At 39.9% G+C, this 14,575-nt stretch overlaps 1 protein-coding gene across 5 annotated transcripts in view; it reads right to left on the bottom strand.

Annotated features, from left to right (window-relative positions):
• GRIN2C (glutamate ionotropic receptor NMDA type subunit 2C) overlaps positions 1-14,074 on the bottom strand; it is a 101,742-nt gene extending 87,668 nt beyond the window's left edge. For 3 of the 5 annotated variants that reach the window (XM_056549610.1, XM_056549614.1, XM_056549611.1), the window contains exons 1-3: positions 11,237-14,074; positions 9,940-10,355; positions 630-1,216 (exon numbers count right to left, since the gene is read on the bottom strand). In XM_056549610.1, coding sequence (XP_056405585.1) covers positions 630-1,216; positions 9,940-10,355; positions 11,237-11,243 — 1,010 coding nt within the window. In that variant the 5' untranslated portion in view covers positions 11,244-14,074. Of the gene's footprint in view, positions 1-629; positions 1,217-9,939; positions 10,356-10,590; positions 10,644-11,236 lie in introns of those variants that run through there. The other 2 variants (XM_056549612.1, XM_056549613.1) reach the window with 2 other exon arrangements.
• Positions 14,075-14,575: the final 501 nt, after the last annotated feature.

Below are 14,575 nucleotides of genomic sequence, written 5' to 3'. Positions count from 1 at the left end.
TGTTTTATACTTAAAAGCACATTTATAATCACTCCATAAGCCGGGCTAACAGTCGGAGAGGTGGAGCCCGAGGTCTCCTCTGTTGTGGTCCACAACTCCTAATTCTGCATACATCATGCATTTGATTGACAGCCGGCGTTCACGCAGCAGGGCCGCCAGAGGGAGTCAAGCCCTGTGTGTCAATAAACTATGTGACATAGGTAGAGAGAGGCAATGTTGCCCTAGAGCAGAGAGGACCCCAGGCTCTGCCTCTCCAACTGTGGGCCTGACTCCTGGAGGAACTATGAAGTTGTTCTTTGGAAAAAATAAAACAGCCTAATTTATTTATTAAGGTATGCCAAGATAATGCTTGTAGAGCCCTAGTGCATTGTGTGTGCAACTACATAAGCAAATTATTGGTGACAGTTTATAAGGTTATACGGGTATGTTCACATACCCATGAGCTACATCCATTGATGGGGGGGGAGAGGTCAGCCCTGAAGCTCCCTTGACTTCAATGGGAGCTTCAGATTGAAGTCAGTGGGAGCACAGTTTTTGACAGTAAGAAAAATTACACCTTTTTGACGATGTGCTCCTACAGTAGTGACTTCAACTTATCTGGTTAACTATTACTTTTTTATAACATATACCTATACAAAGTGTCATTTCCTTGTATTTGTCCTGGTGTCGAACAGGTTCCTCCAGGATCGGGCAGATCACCATGTTTCTGCAAATAGTTCCTTGCTGCTGCGGCAATAATTGCTATTCCATCCTGAACCTTTTGCCGTGCACTCCTCCGCCAACCATCAGTCACCACACTAACAAGTCCAACAGGGAAGAAATCTGCAGGGTGTTCTGGAGAACCAATTGTGAAACTTGGTACAATCCAAATATAGTCTGGTCCAAGTAGTCCAGCTTCAGCTGCAATTGGGAACAGTTCCTCAGCCTCCTCTCTGGAGCAAAATAGTAAAAGTACAGGAGCTGAAATTTGTCTGAGAACTCTCTGGGTTCCCCTTGGGCCAGTTCCTGGTTCTAGTATCAATTCATCTTGAGGGCCCCAACCTGGTTGAATAGCTTCACACAAAGCTCTGACTGTCTTCAGGAATAACCGGTGACCAGGATAATGACTGGTTATAACAGAGAATGGACCAAGGTCGTATTCCTCCAACACCTTGAAGATGACAGTGAGCTGCTGTTCCACTGAGGCTGCCATCTGCAGGAAGGAAGATCTCGGTTCCTGGGAAGATGATGACAATTTCATTTTTTTCATATTATATCTCTACATGATGGCAAGCAATGCAAATAATATAGTAATAACAGTTATCAGACTACAACACCAGTTGCTTTAAGTACAATTTCATAAAATAGAACCATTTACGTTATACAAAGAAATACAGCAGGTGAGAAAGTCTATGAAACAATTATATAAGTTTTGTCACCAAGTAACCCTTATTTCCATATACTGTGATGTGGAGAGAAAATTAAGAATGCCGATAGAAGCAAATGCGTCATCAACTGTGAAACTACTTGTTTCCTTTGATTTCTTCAAAGCTGCTGCTCTCTGTCATATGCAGAAAAAAACACTAATTCAACACAAACTGAGATTACATTTAGCATCATAAACAGTGGCGGCCAGGTATATCTATATATATAAATTCATTATTTGGGCAATGGGTAGTGGTGAGAATATTTTGGGTGGTAGCTAGGGCCAGTGTAGAAAGCAGAATCGCATTTGTGTAAGGGAATCAAAGTATCCTCAAATAGGACATTGATTATACATACGCTTTTCTGTGTGCTTCATGTAAAATAAAGAAAGTGAGGATTTTCTTTGAAGAACAATAATGGTTACAGCTTGTATATAATATGTGATCCTAAATGTATATTAAAGAATAGCTAAAGAGGTTATCTGAGGTTATCCAAGAATAGAAAAACAGAGCGATTTTCTTTCAAAAACAGCACCACACCTGTCCCTGGGTTGTGTGTGGTATTACAAGTTGGCTTAATTCACTTTAATGGAACAGCTGCAATACCATACACAACCACAAGATGGGCTTGGTGCTGTTTTTTTTCTTCTTTTTTTTATTTTATTATAAATCAGCTCTGTTTTTCTAATCCTTGATAAGCCCTTTATGTAGGCATAACTATAATAAAGTCTTCTATTAAAGAATTAAAGGACTCTCTGGCTGTGGCCCCCTCCTGCAAGTAAGAGGCCTAGACGGGCGAGACTTCCACTATAATTCATTCTGACGAGGAGTTTAGAGTTGTGGATGAGAAGAGATCATCCACTTCAGAAGAGGAAGAGATCCAGGGAAAGAATTATTTTCCTGTTGAAAAATTTTCTTAATTTATAAAGGCTTTGCAGACAGAAAATTCACCTGAAAGTCAGGGGGAAGCTCCCTCCACCTCCAGAGGAGCTAGAGTTTTCTCTGTAGATGATACGCTCCTGGAGCTTATGAAGTCTGGATGGGTAAACCCTGAAAAAGCTCCAGTTTTGAGCAGGCATTTTAAGATGCTTTATCCTTTGGATCTGTCTAAGTCTAAAGAGTGGATCAACCCTCCTAAAGTAGACTTTGCGATTGCAAAACTTTCCAAGAGAACCATTATTCCATCTGATGACGGTTCAAGCTTAAAAGAGCCTATGAGGTGGCCTTGAGACGGTCCTCTAATACAGCCGCCAGTCAAAGTGCTGTAGGATGTGCCTCTTTTGAGGTAATTAAATCTATGAAAGCCTGGCTTTATAAAGTACAGGATGACATTGATTCAGGCGTTAGTAGAGAGGAGATTCTAAGATCCTTTAAGTATATCAACTTGGGGATAGACTATCTTTATGATGCAAACTGCCAACAAGTGAAGTTGTCTGGATCTACTAGAAGAGGTTCCTCCAGAGCCAAAAATACCAAAAAGCCAGAATTCTGACTCAGACAGCATGCCGGTAGGCGGCCGTCTCCAATTTTTTTTTCCAGCCTGACAAAGTTTAATAAAGAACATGTGGGTTCTAAATATCATAATAAGAGGTTATGCTCTTCCTCTGACATCTTCCATTCTCAAGTCCCCAAAGCAGGACTTTTTGGAGCAGTCGATCCTAGATCTCATTGCAAATGCTGCTGTAGAACCCATTCCTCTAGCCAAGAAAGGCAGCAAAGGAGTGTATTCTCCTGTTTTTCTTGTGCCCTATCCGGGAGGGAAATGGAGACTCATAATAGATCTCAGATATCTGAACAGATTTATTATAAAAAAAAAAATTCCGGATGGAAACAATAAAATCTGTAAAGTCAATTCTACAGAGAGATGACTACATGGTGTCCTTGGACCTCAAGGACGCATACTTCCATATACCCATTCTCCAGATCCAAAGGAAATTCCTGCAGATTGCAGTTTTCATCAAAGGAGTTCTTCTCTATCTCCAGTTTCGTGTCCTTCCTTTTGGGATCCCAACCGCCCCGTTTGTCTTTACAAAGGTGATCTCTTCCATGATGGTAGTCCTCAGAATTCAGGAAATCAGAATAATAGCTTACTTCAAGACTGGCTTATACTAGCCAAGTCTGAGGAGGAACTCCATCTTCATACCAGCCTGACTCTATATTTACTTTGCAGGCTAGGATGGGTGATAAATCTAGAAAAATCTCATTTAACTCCAGACAAAGTAAGGATCTTTCTGGGCTTCTGTCTAGATTCCCACAACATGAGAATTTATCTATCTCCAGCAAGGACAGAAAGGATAGGATATCCAAGGGATATCAATTTCTCCGATTTCCTCGCAAGGTATCTCTGAGGACTCTTATGAGATTTTTAGGTCTCCTAGCTTCCTCAGCAGAGGCTGTCCCATGGGCACTTTGGCACATGAGACCTCTACAAGCAGAGATTCTGCAATCCTGGGACAGAAAAATTTCCTCCCTAGACTCTCTTCTCAAACTTACTCCCTTAGTTCGCAGGTCCCTGAGTTGGTGGGCTGTTTCCCAGGATGGGATGTCTCTTCTGGAACCACACTGGTTAGTCTTGACAACAGATGCCTCAGAGTCCAGTTGGGGGGCCCATCTGCTTGGAAGGAAGGCGACTGGGAAATGGAATCCAGAAGAACTACTTCTATCCTCCAATATCAAGGAGCTAAGAGTGATCTACTATGTGCTTCTTCATTTCTCCTCTCTTGTTCTGGGAGAAGCTGTCAAGGTGAGAACAGACAACATGTCAGCAGTTTATTATGTAAAAAAAAGAGAGGAACAAGATCTGTTCTGCTACTTCAAGAAGTGGCAAGGATCTTCCGTTGGGCAGAGACAAGGATACTCAAGTTATCTGCTGTCCACATAAAGAGGGTTCAGAATGTCATTGCAGACCATTTGAGCAGAGATTTGACAGTACCTGGGGAATGGACTCTGAATCAGGAGGTATTCTTTCAACTTGTGGATCTCTGGTTTCTTCCAGAAATAGATCTGATGGCCACAAGAGCCAATCGCAAATTAGACAAATTCTGCTCGCTTTATCCGGTAGACAATCCTTCTTGGATATATGCCATGACAATTCCTTGGAGACTCAACCTGGCTTACATTTTTCCGCCAACGTCCATGATATCCAGGATATTGATGAAGATCGGACAGGAACAGGCCTCAGTGATAGCGATCATTCCATTCTGGCCCAAGAGATCCTGGATTCTCCCAGCTCATTCAGATGAGCAGAGGAATTTATTGGAGACTCCCGCCCACCCCAAGCAGAACCTTGTGTCTCAGGGCACACAGCTCTGCTACAACCTCAGAACATTCAACCTGACTGCATGGAGGTTGATAGGTCCTTATTGAAAGCCAGAGGGTTTTCAAACCGTATACTTGAAAGGCTATCTCACTCTAGGAGTGAGGCGACTAACAGGACTTAATTAGAAGAATTTTTCATAGGTGGTGCACTGTCAAGAAGATCCTTCTGGTGATGGTACATCAATTCTGGAGTTTTTACAGGATGGATTTGACAAGTGCCTTTCCCCCAACTCTATCAAGGTACAGTTAGCAGCCTTACCAGCATCTCTTCATAGACGCCTCACTCAGGTGCCAGTGGTCAAATCATTCATTAAGGCCATTACTAGAATTCGTCCAAGATCTGTGAAACCTGTTGCTCCATAGGATTTGGTGTTAGTCCTGCAACAACTTTGTGCTTAACCCTTTGAACCCTTAGAGGATGTGGAAATTAGGTTCCTCACACTTAAACTGGTTTTATTGTTGGTTGTTACTACTGCCAAGAGGGTTAGTGAACTTCAAGCTTTGGCTTCTGTTGAAAGTTATACCATTTTCCTGCCTTCCTTCTGAGATTAATTGCATCCTTTCTGCCTAAAGTTGCCTCTTTTGCGAACATTAATCAAGTGATTTCTCTTCCACAGTTTTCTCCTGAGTCTGGATCTTCCCAGAAGGACTTTGCTACCCTAGACCTGGTAAAATGCTTAAGGATTTATTTAGAAAGAACTAAACCTTTTTGGAGATCTGAAAACCTTCTTATTTTACATCATGGGTCAAAGAAGTGTTACAAGGCATCAAAACCATCCATTCCCAGATGGATCTTTGAGTGTATTAACCTATGTTACACTTCTAAAGGTTTGACTGCACCAGAGTTCACTAGAGCACACTCCACAAGGTCTATTTCAGCCTATTGGGCAGAATGTAATTCTGTCCCTCTGGAATATATTTGCCAGTCTGCAACCTGGAGTACACCATTAACCTTCTTGAAACACTATAGAGTGGACACCTTTTTGTCTAGTGAAACTATTTTAGCTAAGAACATTCTGAATTCTGCAAGGCAGGAAAGCCCTCCCTAGGGGTTATACTTGCTAAATCCGATTATTGTGCTGCTAAGGGATGACAGTGAAGACTAAATTTTGTATGATAATTTGTTTTCCCTTAGTCTCCTCAGCAGCACAAGCTTTCCTCCCTTATACTTACCTTTATTTTTACTTTATAATTTACTCACTGTACTGATGTGTGAAGGGCATTTTATAGCCAAGGGGGGAGGTGCCTGTAGTCTTTTTGTTTATTTCTCATTTAAAAAAAACATGGTCATAATTAGCTCACAGGGGAGGAGACACCCCACATTGTGCTGCTGAGGAGACTAAGGGAAAACAAATTATCATACAACATTTAGTTTTTTTTTTCACTTACAGACCTATATGAGGGCTTGTTTTTTGCACGACCAATTTTACTTTGTAATGACATTTTTTATTTAATCATAGGAAGTACCATAAAACAAAAAAAATTATATTTACGGGGGGAAATTTATAAGAATAATGCAATTTTGACACTTGTGGGGTGTTTGGTAAAAATTATACATTATTTTTATTCTGTAGGTCAATGCATCTAAAACGATACCCAATTTATATAGTTTTTCTATTATTTTACAAAAAAAAATTTTTTAACAAAATTCATATGCATAAAATTGTCCTATTCTGACTCCTATAACTTTTTTATTTTTCCATATACCGGGATGTATGTGGGCTAATTTTTTGCGCCGTGATCTGTTGTTTTTATCAGTACCATTTTTGCTTTGATGGGACTTTTTAATTGCTTTTTATAATTCTTTTCTGATATATGATATGATTAAAAATCTGTATTTTTGGTGCTTAATGATTTTTACGTTTACGCCGTTTACCATGCAGGATTATAAACATTATATTTTAATAGTTTGGACATTTATGCATGCAGTGATATCAGATATGATTTTTTATTTTATTTTTAATTGTACAATGGGAAAATAAGAGTAATTAATTCATTTTTATTAGGGGAGGGTATATAATTTTAGAAACTTTTTTTTTATTTTTTTAAACTTTTAAGTCCACAAAGGGGATTATACAGTGTGATCAACTATCCACTGATTTAGCCTGGCTAAGCCAGGCTCCATCAGTTAGTTCATGATGGGCGGCAGGAGACAGGTAAGGGAACCCTGCTCTCCCATTTTAGCTCACGGAACCCCTGCAATCACGTTGCAGGGGTTCTGTAAGCCCCTCTGAGTTACTGATGATCTTTCACTTTCACTTTGGACGCTGTGATCGGCATTCATCATGACATCTAAAGGATTAATGACCAGCAGCGGCCTGTCATTAGCAGTGAGTGTCCGGCTACTGATAGTAGCCTACACTCACTGTTTTGAAGTACCTTAAGTACCAGGACGCAAGGGCGTACCCTTCGTCCTTAACAGGTTAAATTAGAGAGTTAAAGGTTAAAAGTAATATGAGGTAGTATTACTTTACTGAGAGAGTAGTGGATGCATGGAATAGCCTTTCTGCAAAAGTGGTCACTACAAATACAGTGAAGAAGTTCAAGTATGCATGGGATAGGCCTAAGGCTATCCTTCATATAAGATAGGGGCAAGGGTTATTGATAATATTCAGAATATTGGGCAGACTAGATAGGCCAAATGGTTCTTATTTGCTCACACATTCTATGTTTCTACAGTGGGGCAAAAAAGTATTTAGTAAGCCACCAATTGTGCAAGTTCTCCCGCTTAAAAGATGAGAGAGGCCTGTAATTTTCATCATAGGTATACCTCAATTATGAGAGACATAATGAGAAGAAGAATCCATAAAATCACATTGTCTGATTTTTTAAGAATTTATTTGCAAATTATGGTGGAAAATAAGTATTTGATCACCTACAAACAAGCAAGATTTCTGGCTCTCACAGACCTGTAAGTTCTTCTTTAAGAGTCTTCTCTGTCCTCAACTCGTTACCTGTATTAATGGCACCTGTTTGAACTTGTTATCAGGATAAAAGACACCTGTCAACAACCTCCACTATGACCAAAACCAAAGAGCCGTCGAAGGACACCAGAAACAAAATTGTAGGCTTGCACCAGGCTGGGAAGACTGAATCTGCAATAGGCAAGCAGCTTGGTGTGAAGAAATAAACTGTGTGAGCAATTATTAGAAAATGGATGACATACTAAACCACTGATAATCCCCCTTGATCTGGGGCTCCAGGAAAGATTTCACCCCAAGGTGTCAAAATGATCGCAAGAACGGTGAGCAAAAATCCCAGAACCACACAGGGGGACCTAGTGAATGACCTGCAGAGAACTGGGACCAAAGTAACAAAGGCTACCATCAGTAACACACTATGCCGCCAGGGACTAAAATCATGCAGTGCCAGACATGTCCCCCTGCTACATGTCTGGGCCCATGTGAAGTTTGCCAGAGAGCATTTGGATGATCCAGAAGAGAATTGGGAGAATGTCATATGGTCAGATGAAACCAAAGTAGAACTTTTTGGTAAAAACTCAACTCGTCATGTTTGGAGGAGAAAGAATGCTGAGTTGCATCCAAAGAACACCATACCTACTGTGAAGCATGGGGGGTGGAAACATCATGCTTGGGGCTGTTTTTCTGCTAAGGGACCAGGACGACTGATCCATGTAAAGGAAAGAATGAATGAGGCCAGAATGAATCAGCAAGGGCATTGAAGATGAAACATGGCTGGGTCTTTAAGTATGACAATGATCCCAAACACACACACCATTTTATTTCTATGCTATGATATCCATAGCGGGTTATCCCATTATAGTAACATCACTGTATGCAATTCTACTGTACTATAATGTCACAGTGAACATCATTCTTGCACAGTGACATCACTGTGTGTATTATCTATGTGTTCTCAATTCACTGTGTGTACTGTTCCCCTATCGTGACATCACTGTCAGCATTACCCCTGTATTATGCCATCACTGTGCATCATGCTTATTGTGTATTATCATATGCTGTAAAAACCCTTGGTGCATTAGCCTTGAGCATTAGGCAGGCCAAAATAATCAGAAGCTTTTTTATTTTTTGAACTTGATTCTCAAGGTGGGCATGGTAGATTATTAGGTTATGCTATAGGGCACCATGGTTACTTGTTATGCCCCAAACCATAACAGCAGAAATAAAGACGTATCAGGACAAGGCCCCTCTCTCCAAGGACTTTATCATAAACACAATGACCTGTATAATAGGCATGTCCTTGCACATTTGTTTGTAGGGCAAATGTTCTTATCTAATTAGATTCTAAACAATATAACAATGGGATATTAGTCATTTATTATTATGGGTCCAGATAGGGCTTGTGAAGTAAAATATTCTTCTTCAGTGATGTTTCTGATTGTGGGTGGTGTTGTTGCTTACACAACCAACTGTCATCATTGAAGGTACCTTTTACCACATACCACATTATTTCTGAAAAGTGCTTACATTTTTTTCTGTCAAGGTGACTTTTATCAGATAGATGTAAAAAATAATACAGTGATCTTCTTTGTGTTTTTAGATATTCCAATTGTTTAAGACCCAGGAAAATTAGGTCATGTGGTACTTCATCACAAGCATACAAATATTATCATTTCTACTAGTTCCAGTTCTAAAAGCCAAGACTAGGTTATGGCTTCAGCCCAGATGATCAATTAAGTCTCTTCAGTTTCCAACAATGGCATTGTGATGCATCCATTAACTGGATGTGATGTGATCATGACATGACATCCGCGGGGCAACACAGCTTGCTGCAAATGTCAAAGATGGGATGAAATGATGCTCCTAATATACATGTACAAATGCTAAACTATGACCCACTCTTTTATAATGTAAGTTGAATATAAAAAAAAAAAAAAGAATAACCGTGCATACAGAACTGTTGCATAAAATAAACTAAAGAGCAGAGGATAAGCTTGGTTATTTATAGAACTTGATAGTAGATCTATCTAGTCATAGCATACAGGTATAGCAGAGGTCAATCTGTCATTGAACTATTCTTTAGTACACTATTATACCTCTCTGAATTTAGATCTAATTTGCAATCTTATAATAAAACACAAAAACAAGGATATCTCAATATGCTGCACTGAATGACACATTGTAAATCTATATGCACAAGTATTCTGGAAAGAATAAAGACAGGATTTACACAAAAGTTCTTGCTTTTTTTAACCTGGTTCATAAGGTTTAAAAAAGCAGTAAATCATTGAGCTTACCTTTGGACTCAGTACCACAGCAGATCCTCCACTAATGCTAATGATTGGTACAAGCGTCTGGGAAGAGATGAAATCTAGAATTTGGGCCACAGCTTCTGTTCCAATATTGTCCTGAAACACAACTGAATGTGCTTCTTTTAATGCCAGGCACAAATGGCTCAAGAGTGGTCCTGGGCCACTATCGTTAACAAGCACAGTAACTGTATGAATGTCAAGAGGTAGAGTTAAAGATCCATCTGGGATGAGAGGTCCTACAAAACCCATCTGTGGAAATGACCCACCAAATACCAGAGCAACATTCACCACAGGTCCTCCAGCTCGCGGAAGCAATGTTTCCATTACTACAGCACCACAACCAAGAGCACCAAGAAAAAGCCATCCCAGTGACTGGGCAACAGACATGGCAAAGGTGGAACCTATAGATAAGAAGAAATATATTTGGTCATTTATACATTCTATGATACATTTGTAATGAATAGTTCTTAATAGTGTTGATACTGAGGACACAATGGTCTTGAAATGGAATGCTAGGTAACAAGATAGTCATATGGGATGTGGTTCAGAATTTTTATAGTGTAGTAGAGTAACCCTGTATAGAGGGGCGATGGAGCTTTATAGAACAGGCAAAAGTATAGAATAGGAAAAATTTACTCTATAAAATAGCAACAATAATAATCCAATTTAATCCAGTTATATAGAAGTTGTTTGGAGTAACATGAAGAGTAAGAAGGTTCTGTGGGCCAGATAGGTACATGGGTTGTAAGAATGTAGTCTAATGAGGGAGGGTGCATGATGTGATGTGAGCTAGGATGAGGAAGGACAATGGGACACAGAAAGAACCATGATGTATTTATAGTCATGCCTTGAATTATTCATGGGTGGATGTGGCAGCTGATCCTGTGACTACTGTCTGAGCAGCAGACGTCATATTGAGATCATGCCACAAAACCAGAACTAGATCTTAAACTCACGTTCAGCCAGAATTGAGCCAAACCTGATCTGGACACCCTGTATGCAAGAACTTTTGTTGAGAAGCCTGAAAGATAGCTACATACATCTTAATGCTCAATATCTACCTGGGTGCTGTACCACATCTAATTTTAATTTCAGCTGGGCTTGTCTGCATGAATTTACATCTGAACTAAAGTCTTCTGGCACAACCTTGGCTGTAAATGTTGGATCAATCTCTATCTAGATCAGAAGATGGATAAAATGGTAGCAGAGGAAACATTTCAAAAGGACCTAGCAATATCATGACCATGAAGTTGGCCTACTCTCTCAATACAGAAGAACTTACAATGCATGAACTTAATTATGTCTGATCCATGAAAGGTTCATTATAGAACGGCATCTACCCACATCTTCAGAGCGCTATGGCACAATGTCAGCTTTTCTGCAGGTAGCACAGTGCTTGAAATCTACTTTGGAGTTTGGCATAATAATCAAGGAGACTTCACTGGAATGTGGTAAAAACGATGTTGATTCTGCAGGAATGTGGCAACGTGCCATGCACTGGCTTGGGGGCATGGCATAATGCGGTGGGCACAACAGAAAAATGGCATATGGCTCCTTCAGCTTCTCAGATGCACAGAAACATTGGCAAATTCAGTGATTTATCTTCACCAGTCTTTAGATGCACAGCTGCTTTAACTCTTTCCTCTAAACAACCTGCTGCCAATCATGTCCCACAGAATAAAGGTTGCAAGAAAAAAATAATTTGATATGAGTAAGTTAATAAAAAGGTGGGTAGATAAGGAATGGAAGAAGTAAAAAAGCAATGGAAGACAGCAATAGGTCATTCATCAGTAACATCTGTCCCAACCAGGTAATATTCATCCCTCACCTGCCCTGAGCCAGGAGCCGCACTGGATGATGCCAGAAGAATGTTATACAGAGCGGAGCTTGCAGAGCCAACTGCAAGGATAACGGAGCACAGGAGACACATCTACACACAGGGAAGGGGAATGGGAAGGAGACAAACACAGAACTACAGGGAAGACAACTGATAAACTATATGGAGAAAGAAGGATCAGAGCAACAAGGAAAATGCAAAGAGTGAGAGAGGATGGGAGAGGGAGGAGGTGGGACAGGGTGAGGAAAGAGAGGGAGGAGGGAGAATAAGGATGAGAGAGGGAGTGAGTAGGATACGGTGATGGGGAGAAAAGGAAAGAGAGTATATATGGGAGGTAGGTAAGAGAGCAAGGAAAGAGTCAGCAGGGAGGAGAAAAGAGACAGGTATCAAGACCACGAAGAGAGGCATGAGAGAAAGGACAGAATCAAGGACAGAGCCACAGAGCTCTATATCACTCACAGATACATGAGCTCTGCCTGTCCCTGGCTGGGTGTCACAGCCAGTCTACTTGCAGTCTCTGCTTCTCCAAACATCTCTTCCTTTTGCTCTCCGAAGGCTTTTTTTTTAACATATCAAGCTCTTGTGCATTAAAAATAGGGGCACAATGTGGTCGTCATCTACCTAGGATTCTGTCCTAACCTATTTCATCTGTGCCGTCCTACTTGGATTTATAGCATTGGCTTTATTTCACCTTTATGGCCATTTCGTTTTTACTAGCATACTATTTCTATTATGTTTTTCTCAAGAGAATCTTTTATTTTTCAGGTATGGAACTCGGAGACTCAGGACACCGGATTTGTACCTTCCTTTTCTACTTTTTTTTTCCCCTCTTTTGAACCTTTCAAGACAGATGTTTTCAGACAGTCTTTGTAAACATGTTGGTGTTTATATGACTTGTCTATCGCATTATGATGTTAGTAATTATACACTGCAAGTAAACCTACTTTTTAATATTACTTCTAGATGTGTCACAATAAACAGAGCCCCAGAAACAACCAAAGGTTTACCTTTAGCGAACCTATAAGGGAATAGCTTATCTAGCAGTCCCCTAATTTATCAGCATCCCTTGTAAATGCCAAATTCTGTTGACATGACCAGGGAAAGCAGAGATTTTTTTTTCACCGCTCCTGCTTTACCCTATTAGTCAAATCTGTCTGCCTAAAGGGAGTCATTCAAAAAATGACAACATGTTAGGAATAGGTGTATGTTCTATTATCTAACATAGTATCTATGGTTCATCTAAAGCTCTACAGATGATACACCTGTTAAAATCTGTTACTTCATTACAGCTTATAGCTAATACATTTTCTACCACCCAACAATATGTATTATTTTACGACATATTCCTTTGCACCTGCACAAACATTTCACTATTGTACATAGTCACTTAAGTGTTTTACAGTGTGGCAAGCTTTGATTTTGGATTGTATTTTTACATTTTTGTTAAAAACAACAGATGGCATGGTCTAATTCTGTAGAGTTTTCTGTATTTTTATATCATGCATACAGATTTTAACATACAAACAATGTCTGTGAACATGCCGGCTGGATACCCCCCAGATGGCAGCTGCTGCCTTTAGTCATCACAATTTTTGTAGATGCCACTTGAACATTTAACATGCATTTTCCTTATGTCTCTCACAACAGCACAACATATGGGGACATTTCTTCACTCTGTGACCTGATAAGACACCTGAATACTATAAAAGGTTCCTAAAACACCACCTCTTCTTTTGTTTTTTGTTTTTCTGTTCTACATGTGATAGGACAGGTGGATAGGCAGACTGACTAATATATTTCTTTTTCTTTCCTACTGGCTTCTAGATCATGCTTTACTTAAAATTGCCTACCTACCATAAGCACTATTATTGCTCACATTTAGCAGGTGTTTCCGGATCCACAAATACTTCTGCACAGTAGGGGATATGATAAAGCGGTGCACCATCAACAGATGCAGTCCTCCTTTTTGGTCCATAAGCTAACCCTATATAAGCCTGTCAACTTTTCTGAAGATGTTTCTCAATAGAGTTTCTAGGACCCTTACCTTGAATAAAGATTAACTCATTGCTACCACAGATCAGTAAAAGCTCTGTATGTCTAGAACCTTGTCCATAGGAGTTACAGGGCACTGCCTGTTTCAGTGTGGCTGGTGTGACCTTTCCGCCACTGCAATATTTTTCATTCCTCAAGATAAGACTTTGTGAGAAAGGGACTGCCTTGGCCTTCAATTTTGAAATATGTGCAGAAGGTCCCTCGCTAGGGGATTTACTTGCTACTTCTTAATATTTTCTACTGTAAGGGCCATAAGATTTAGATTTAGAATGTAATTGAGCCTCCCTTTGTATAATGTTGGTTTGCTAATAAATATATGAATTACTCCAAATTCTCCATCTGTTGTGCTGCTGATAAGACTAAGGGATATACATTCTGAATCCAAACTTTTCCATACCCAAAAAAATGCTGCAATTTAATGGGGTTATTCAGGAATTGAAAAATAGAGCTAATTTCTTTGAAAAACAGCTTCCTGTCTGTCTCCAGATTGGGTGTGGTATTACAACTTGGAGACAGACGGTGAGTGGTTTTTGATAGAAATTAGAACAGTTTTCTATTCCTGGATAACCCCTTTAAGCCCTTAGTGACCAAGCCAATCTGGGCCTTAATGTCCCAACAGCTTTCATAATGAATATTTTTTAAAGGGGGGGGGGGGTTCGGGGATGATGATAATGACAAATTTTGTATTTTTTGTGTTTTAAATTTACCCCATTAACCATGAGGTAAAAATAC

Source organism: Hyla sarda, chromosome 13 (genome assembly GCF_029499605.1).
Source record: "Hyla sarda isolate aHylSar1 chromosome 13, aHylSar1.hap1, whole genome shotgun sequence".
NCBI lineage: Eukaryota > Metazoa > Chordata > Amphibia > Anura > Hylidae > Hyla > Hyla sarda.
This window is presented reverse-complemented; position numbering and strand designations above follow the sequence as displayed.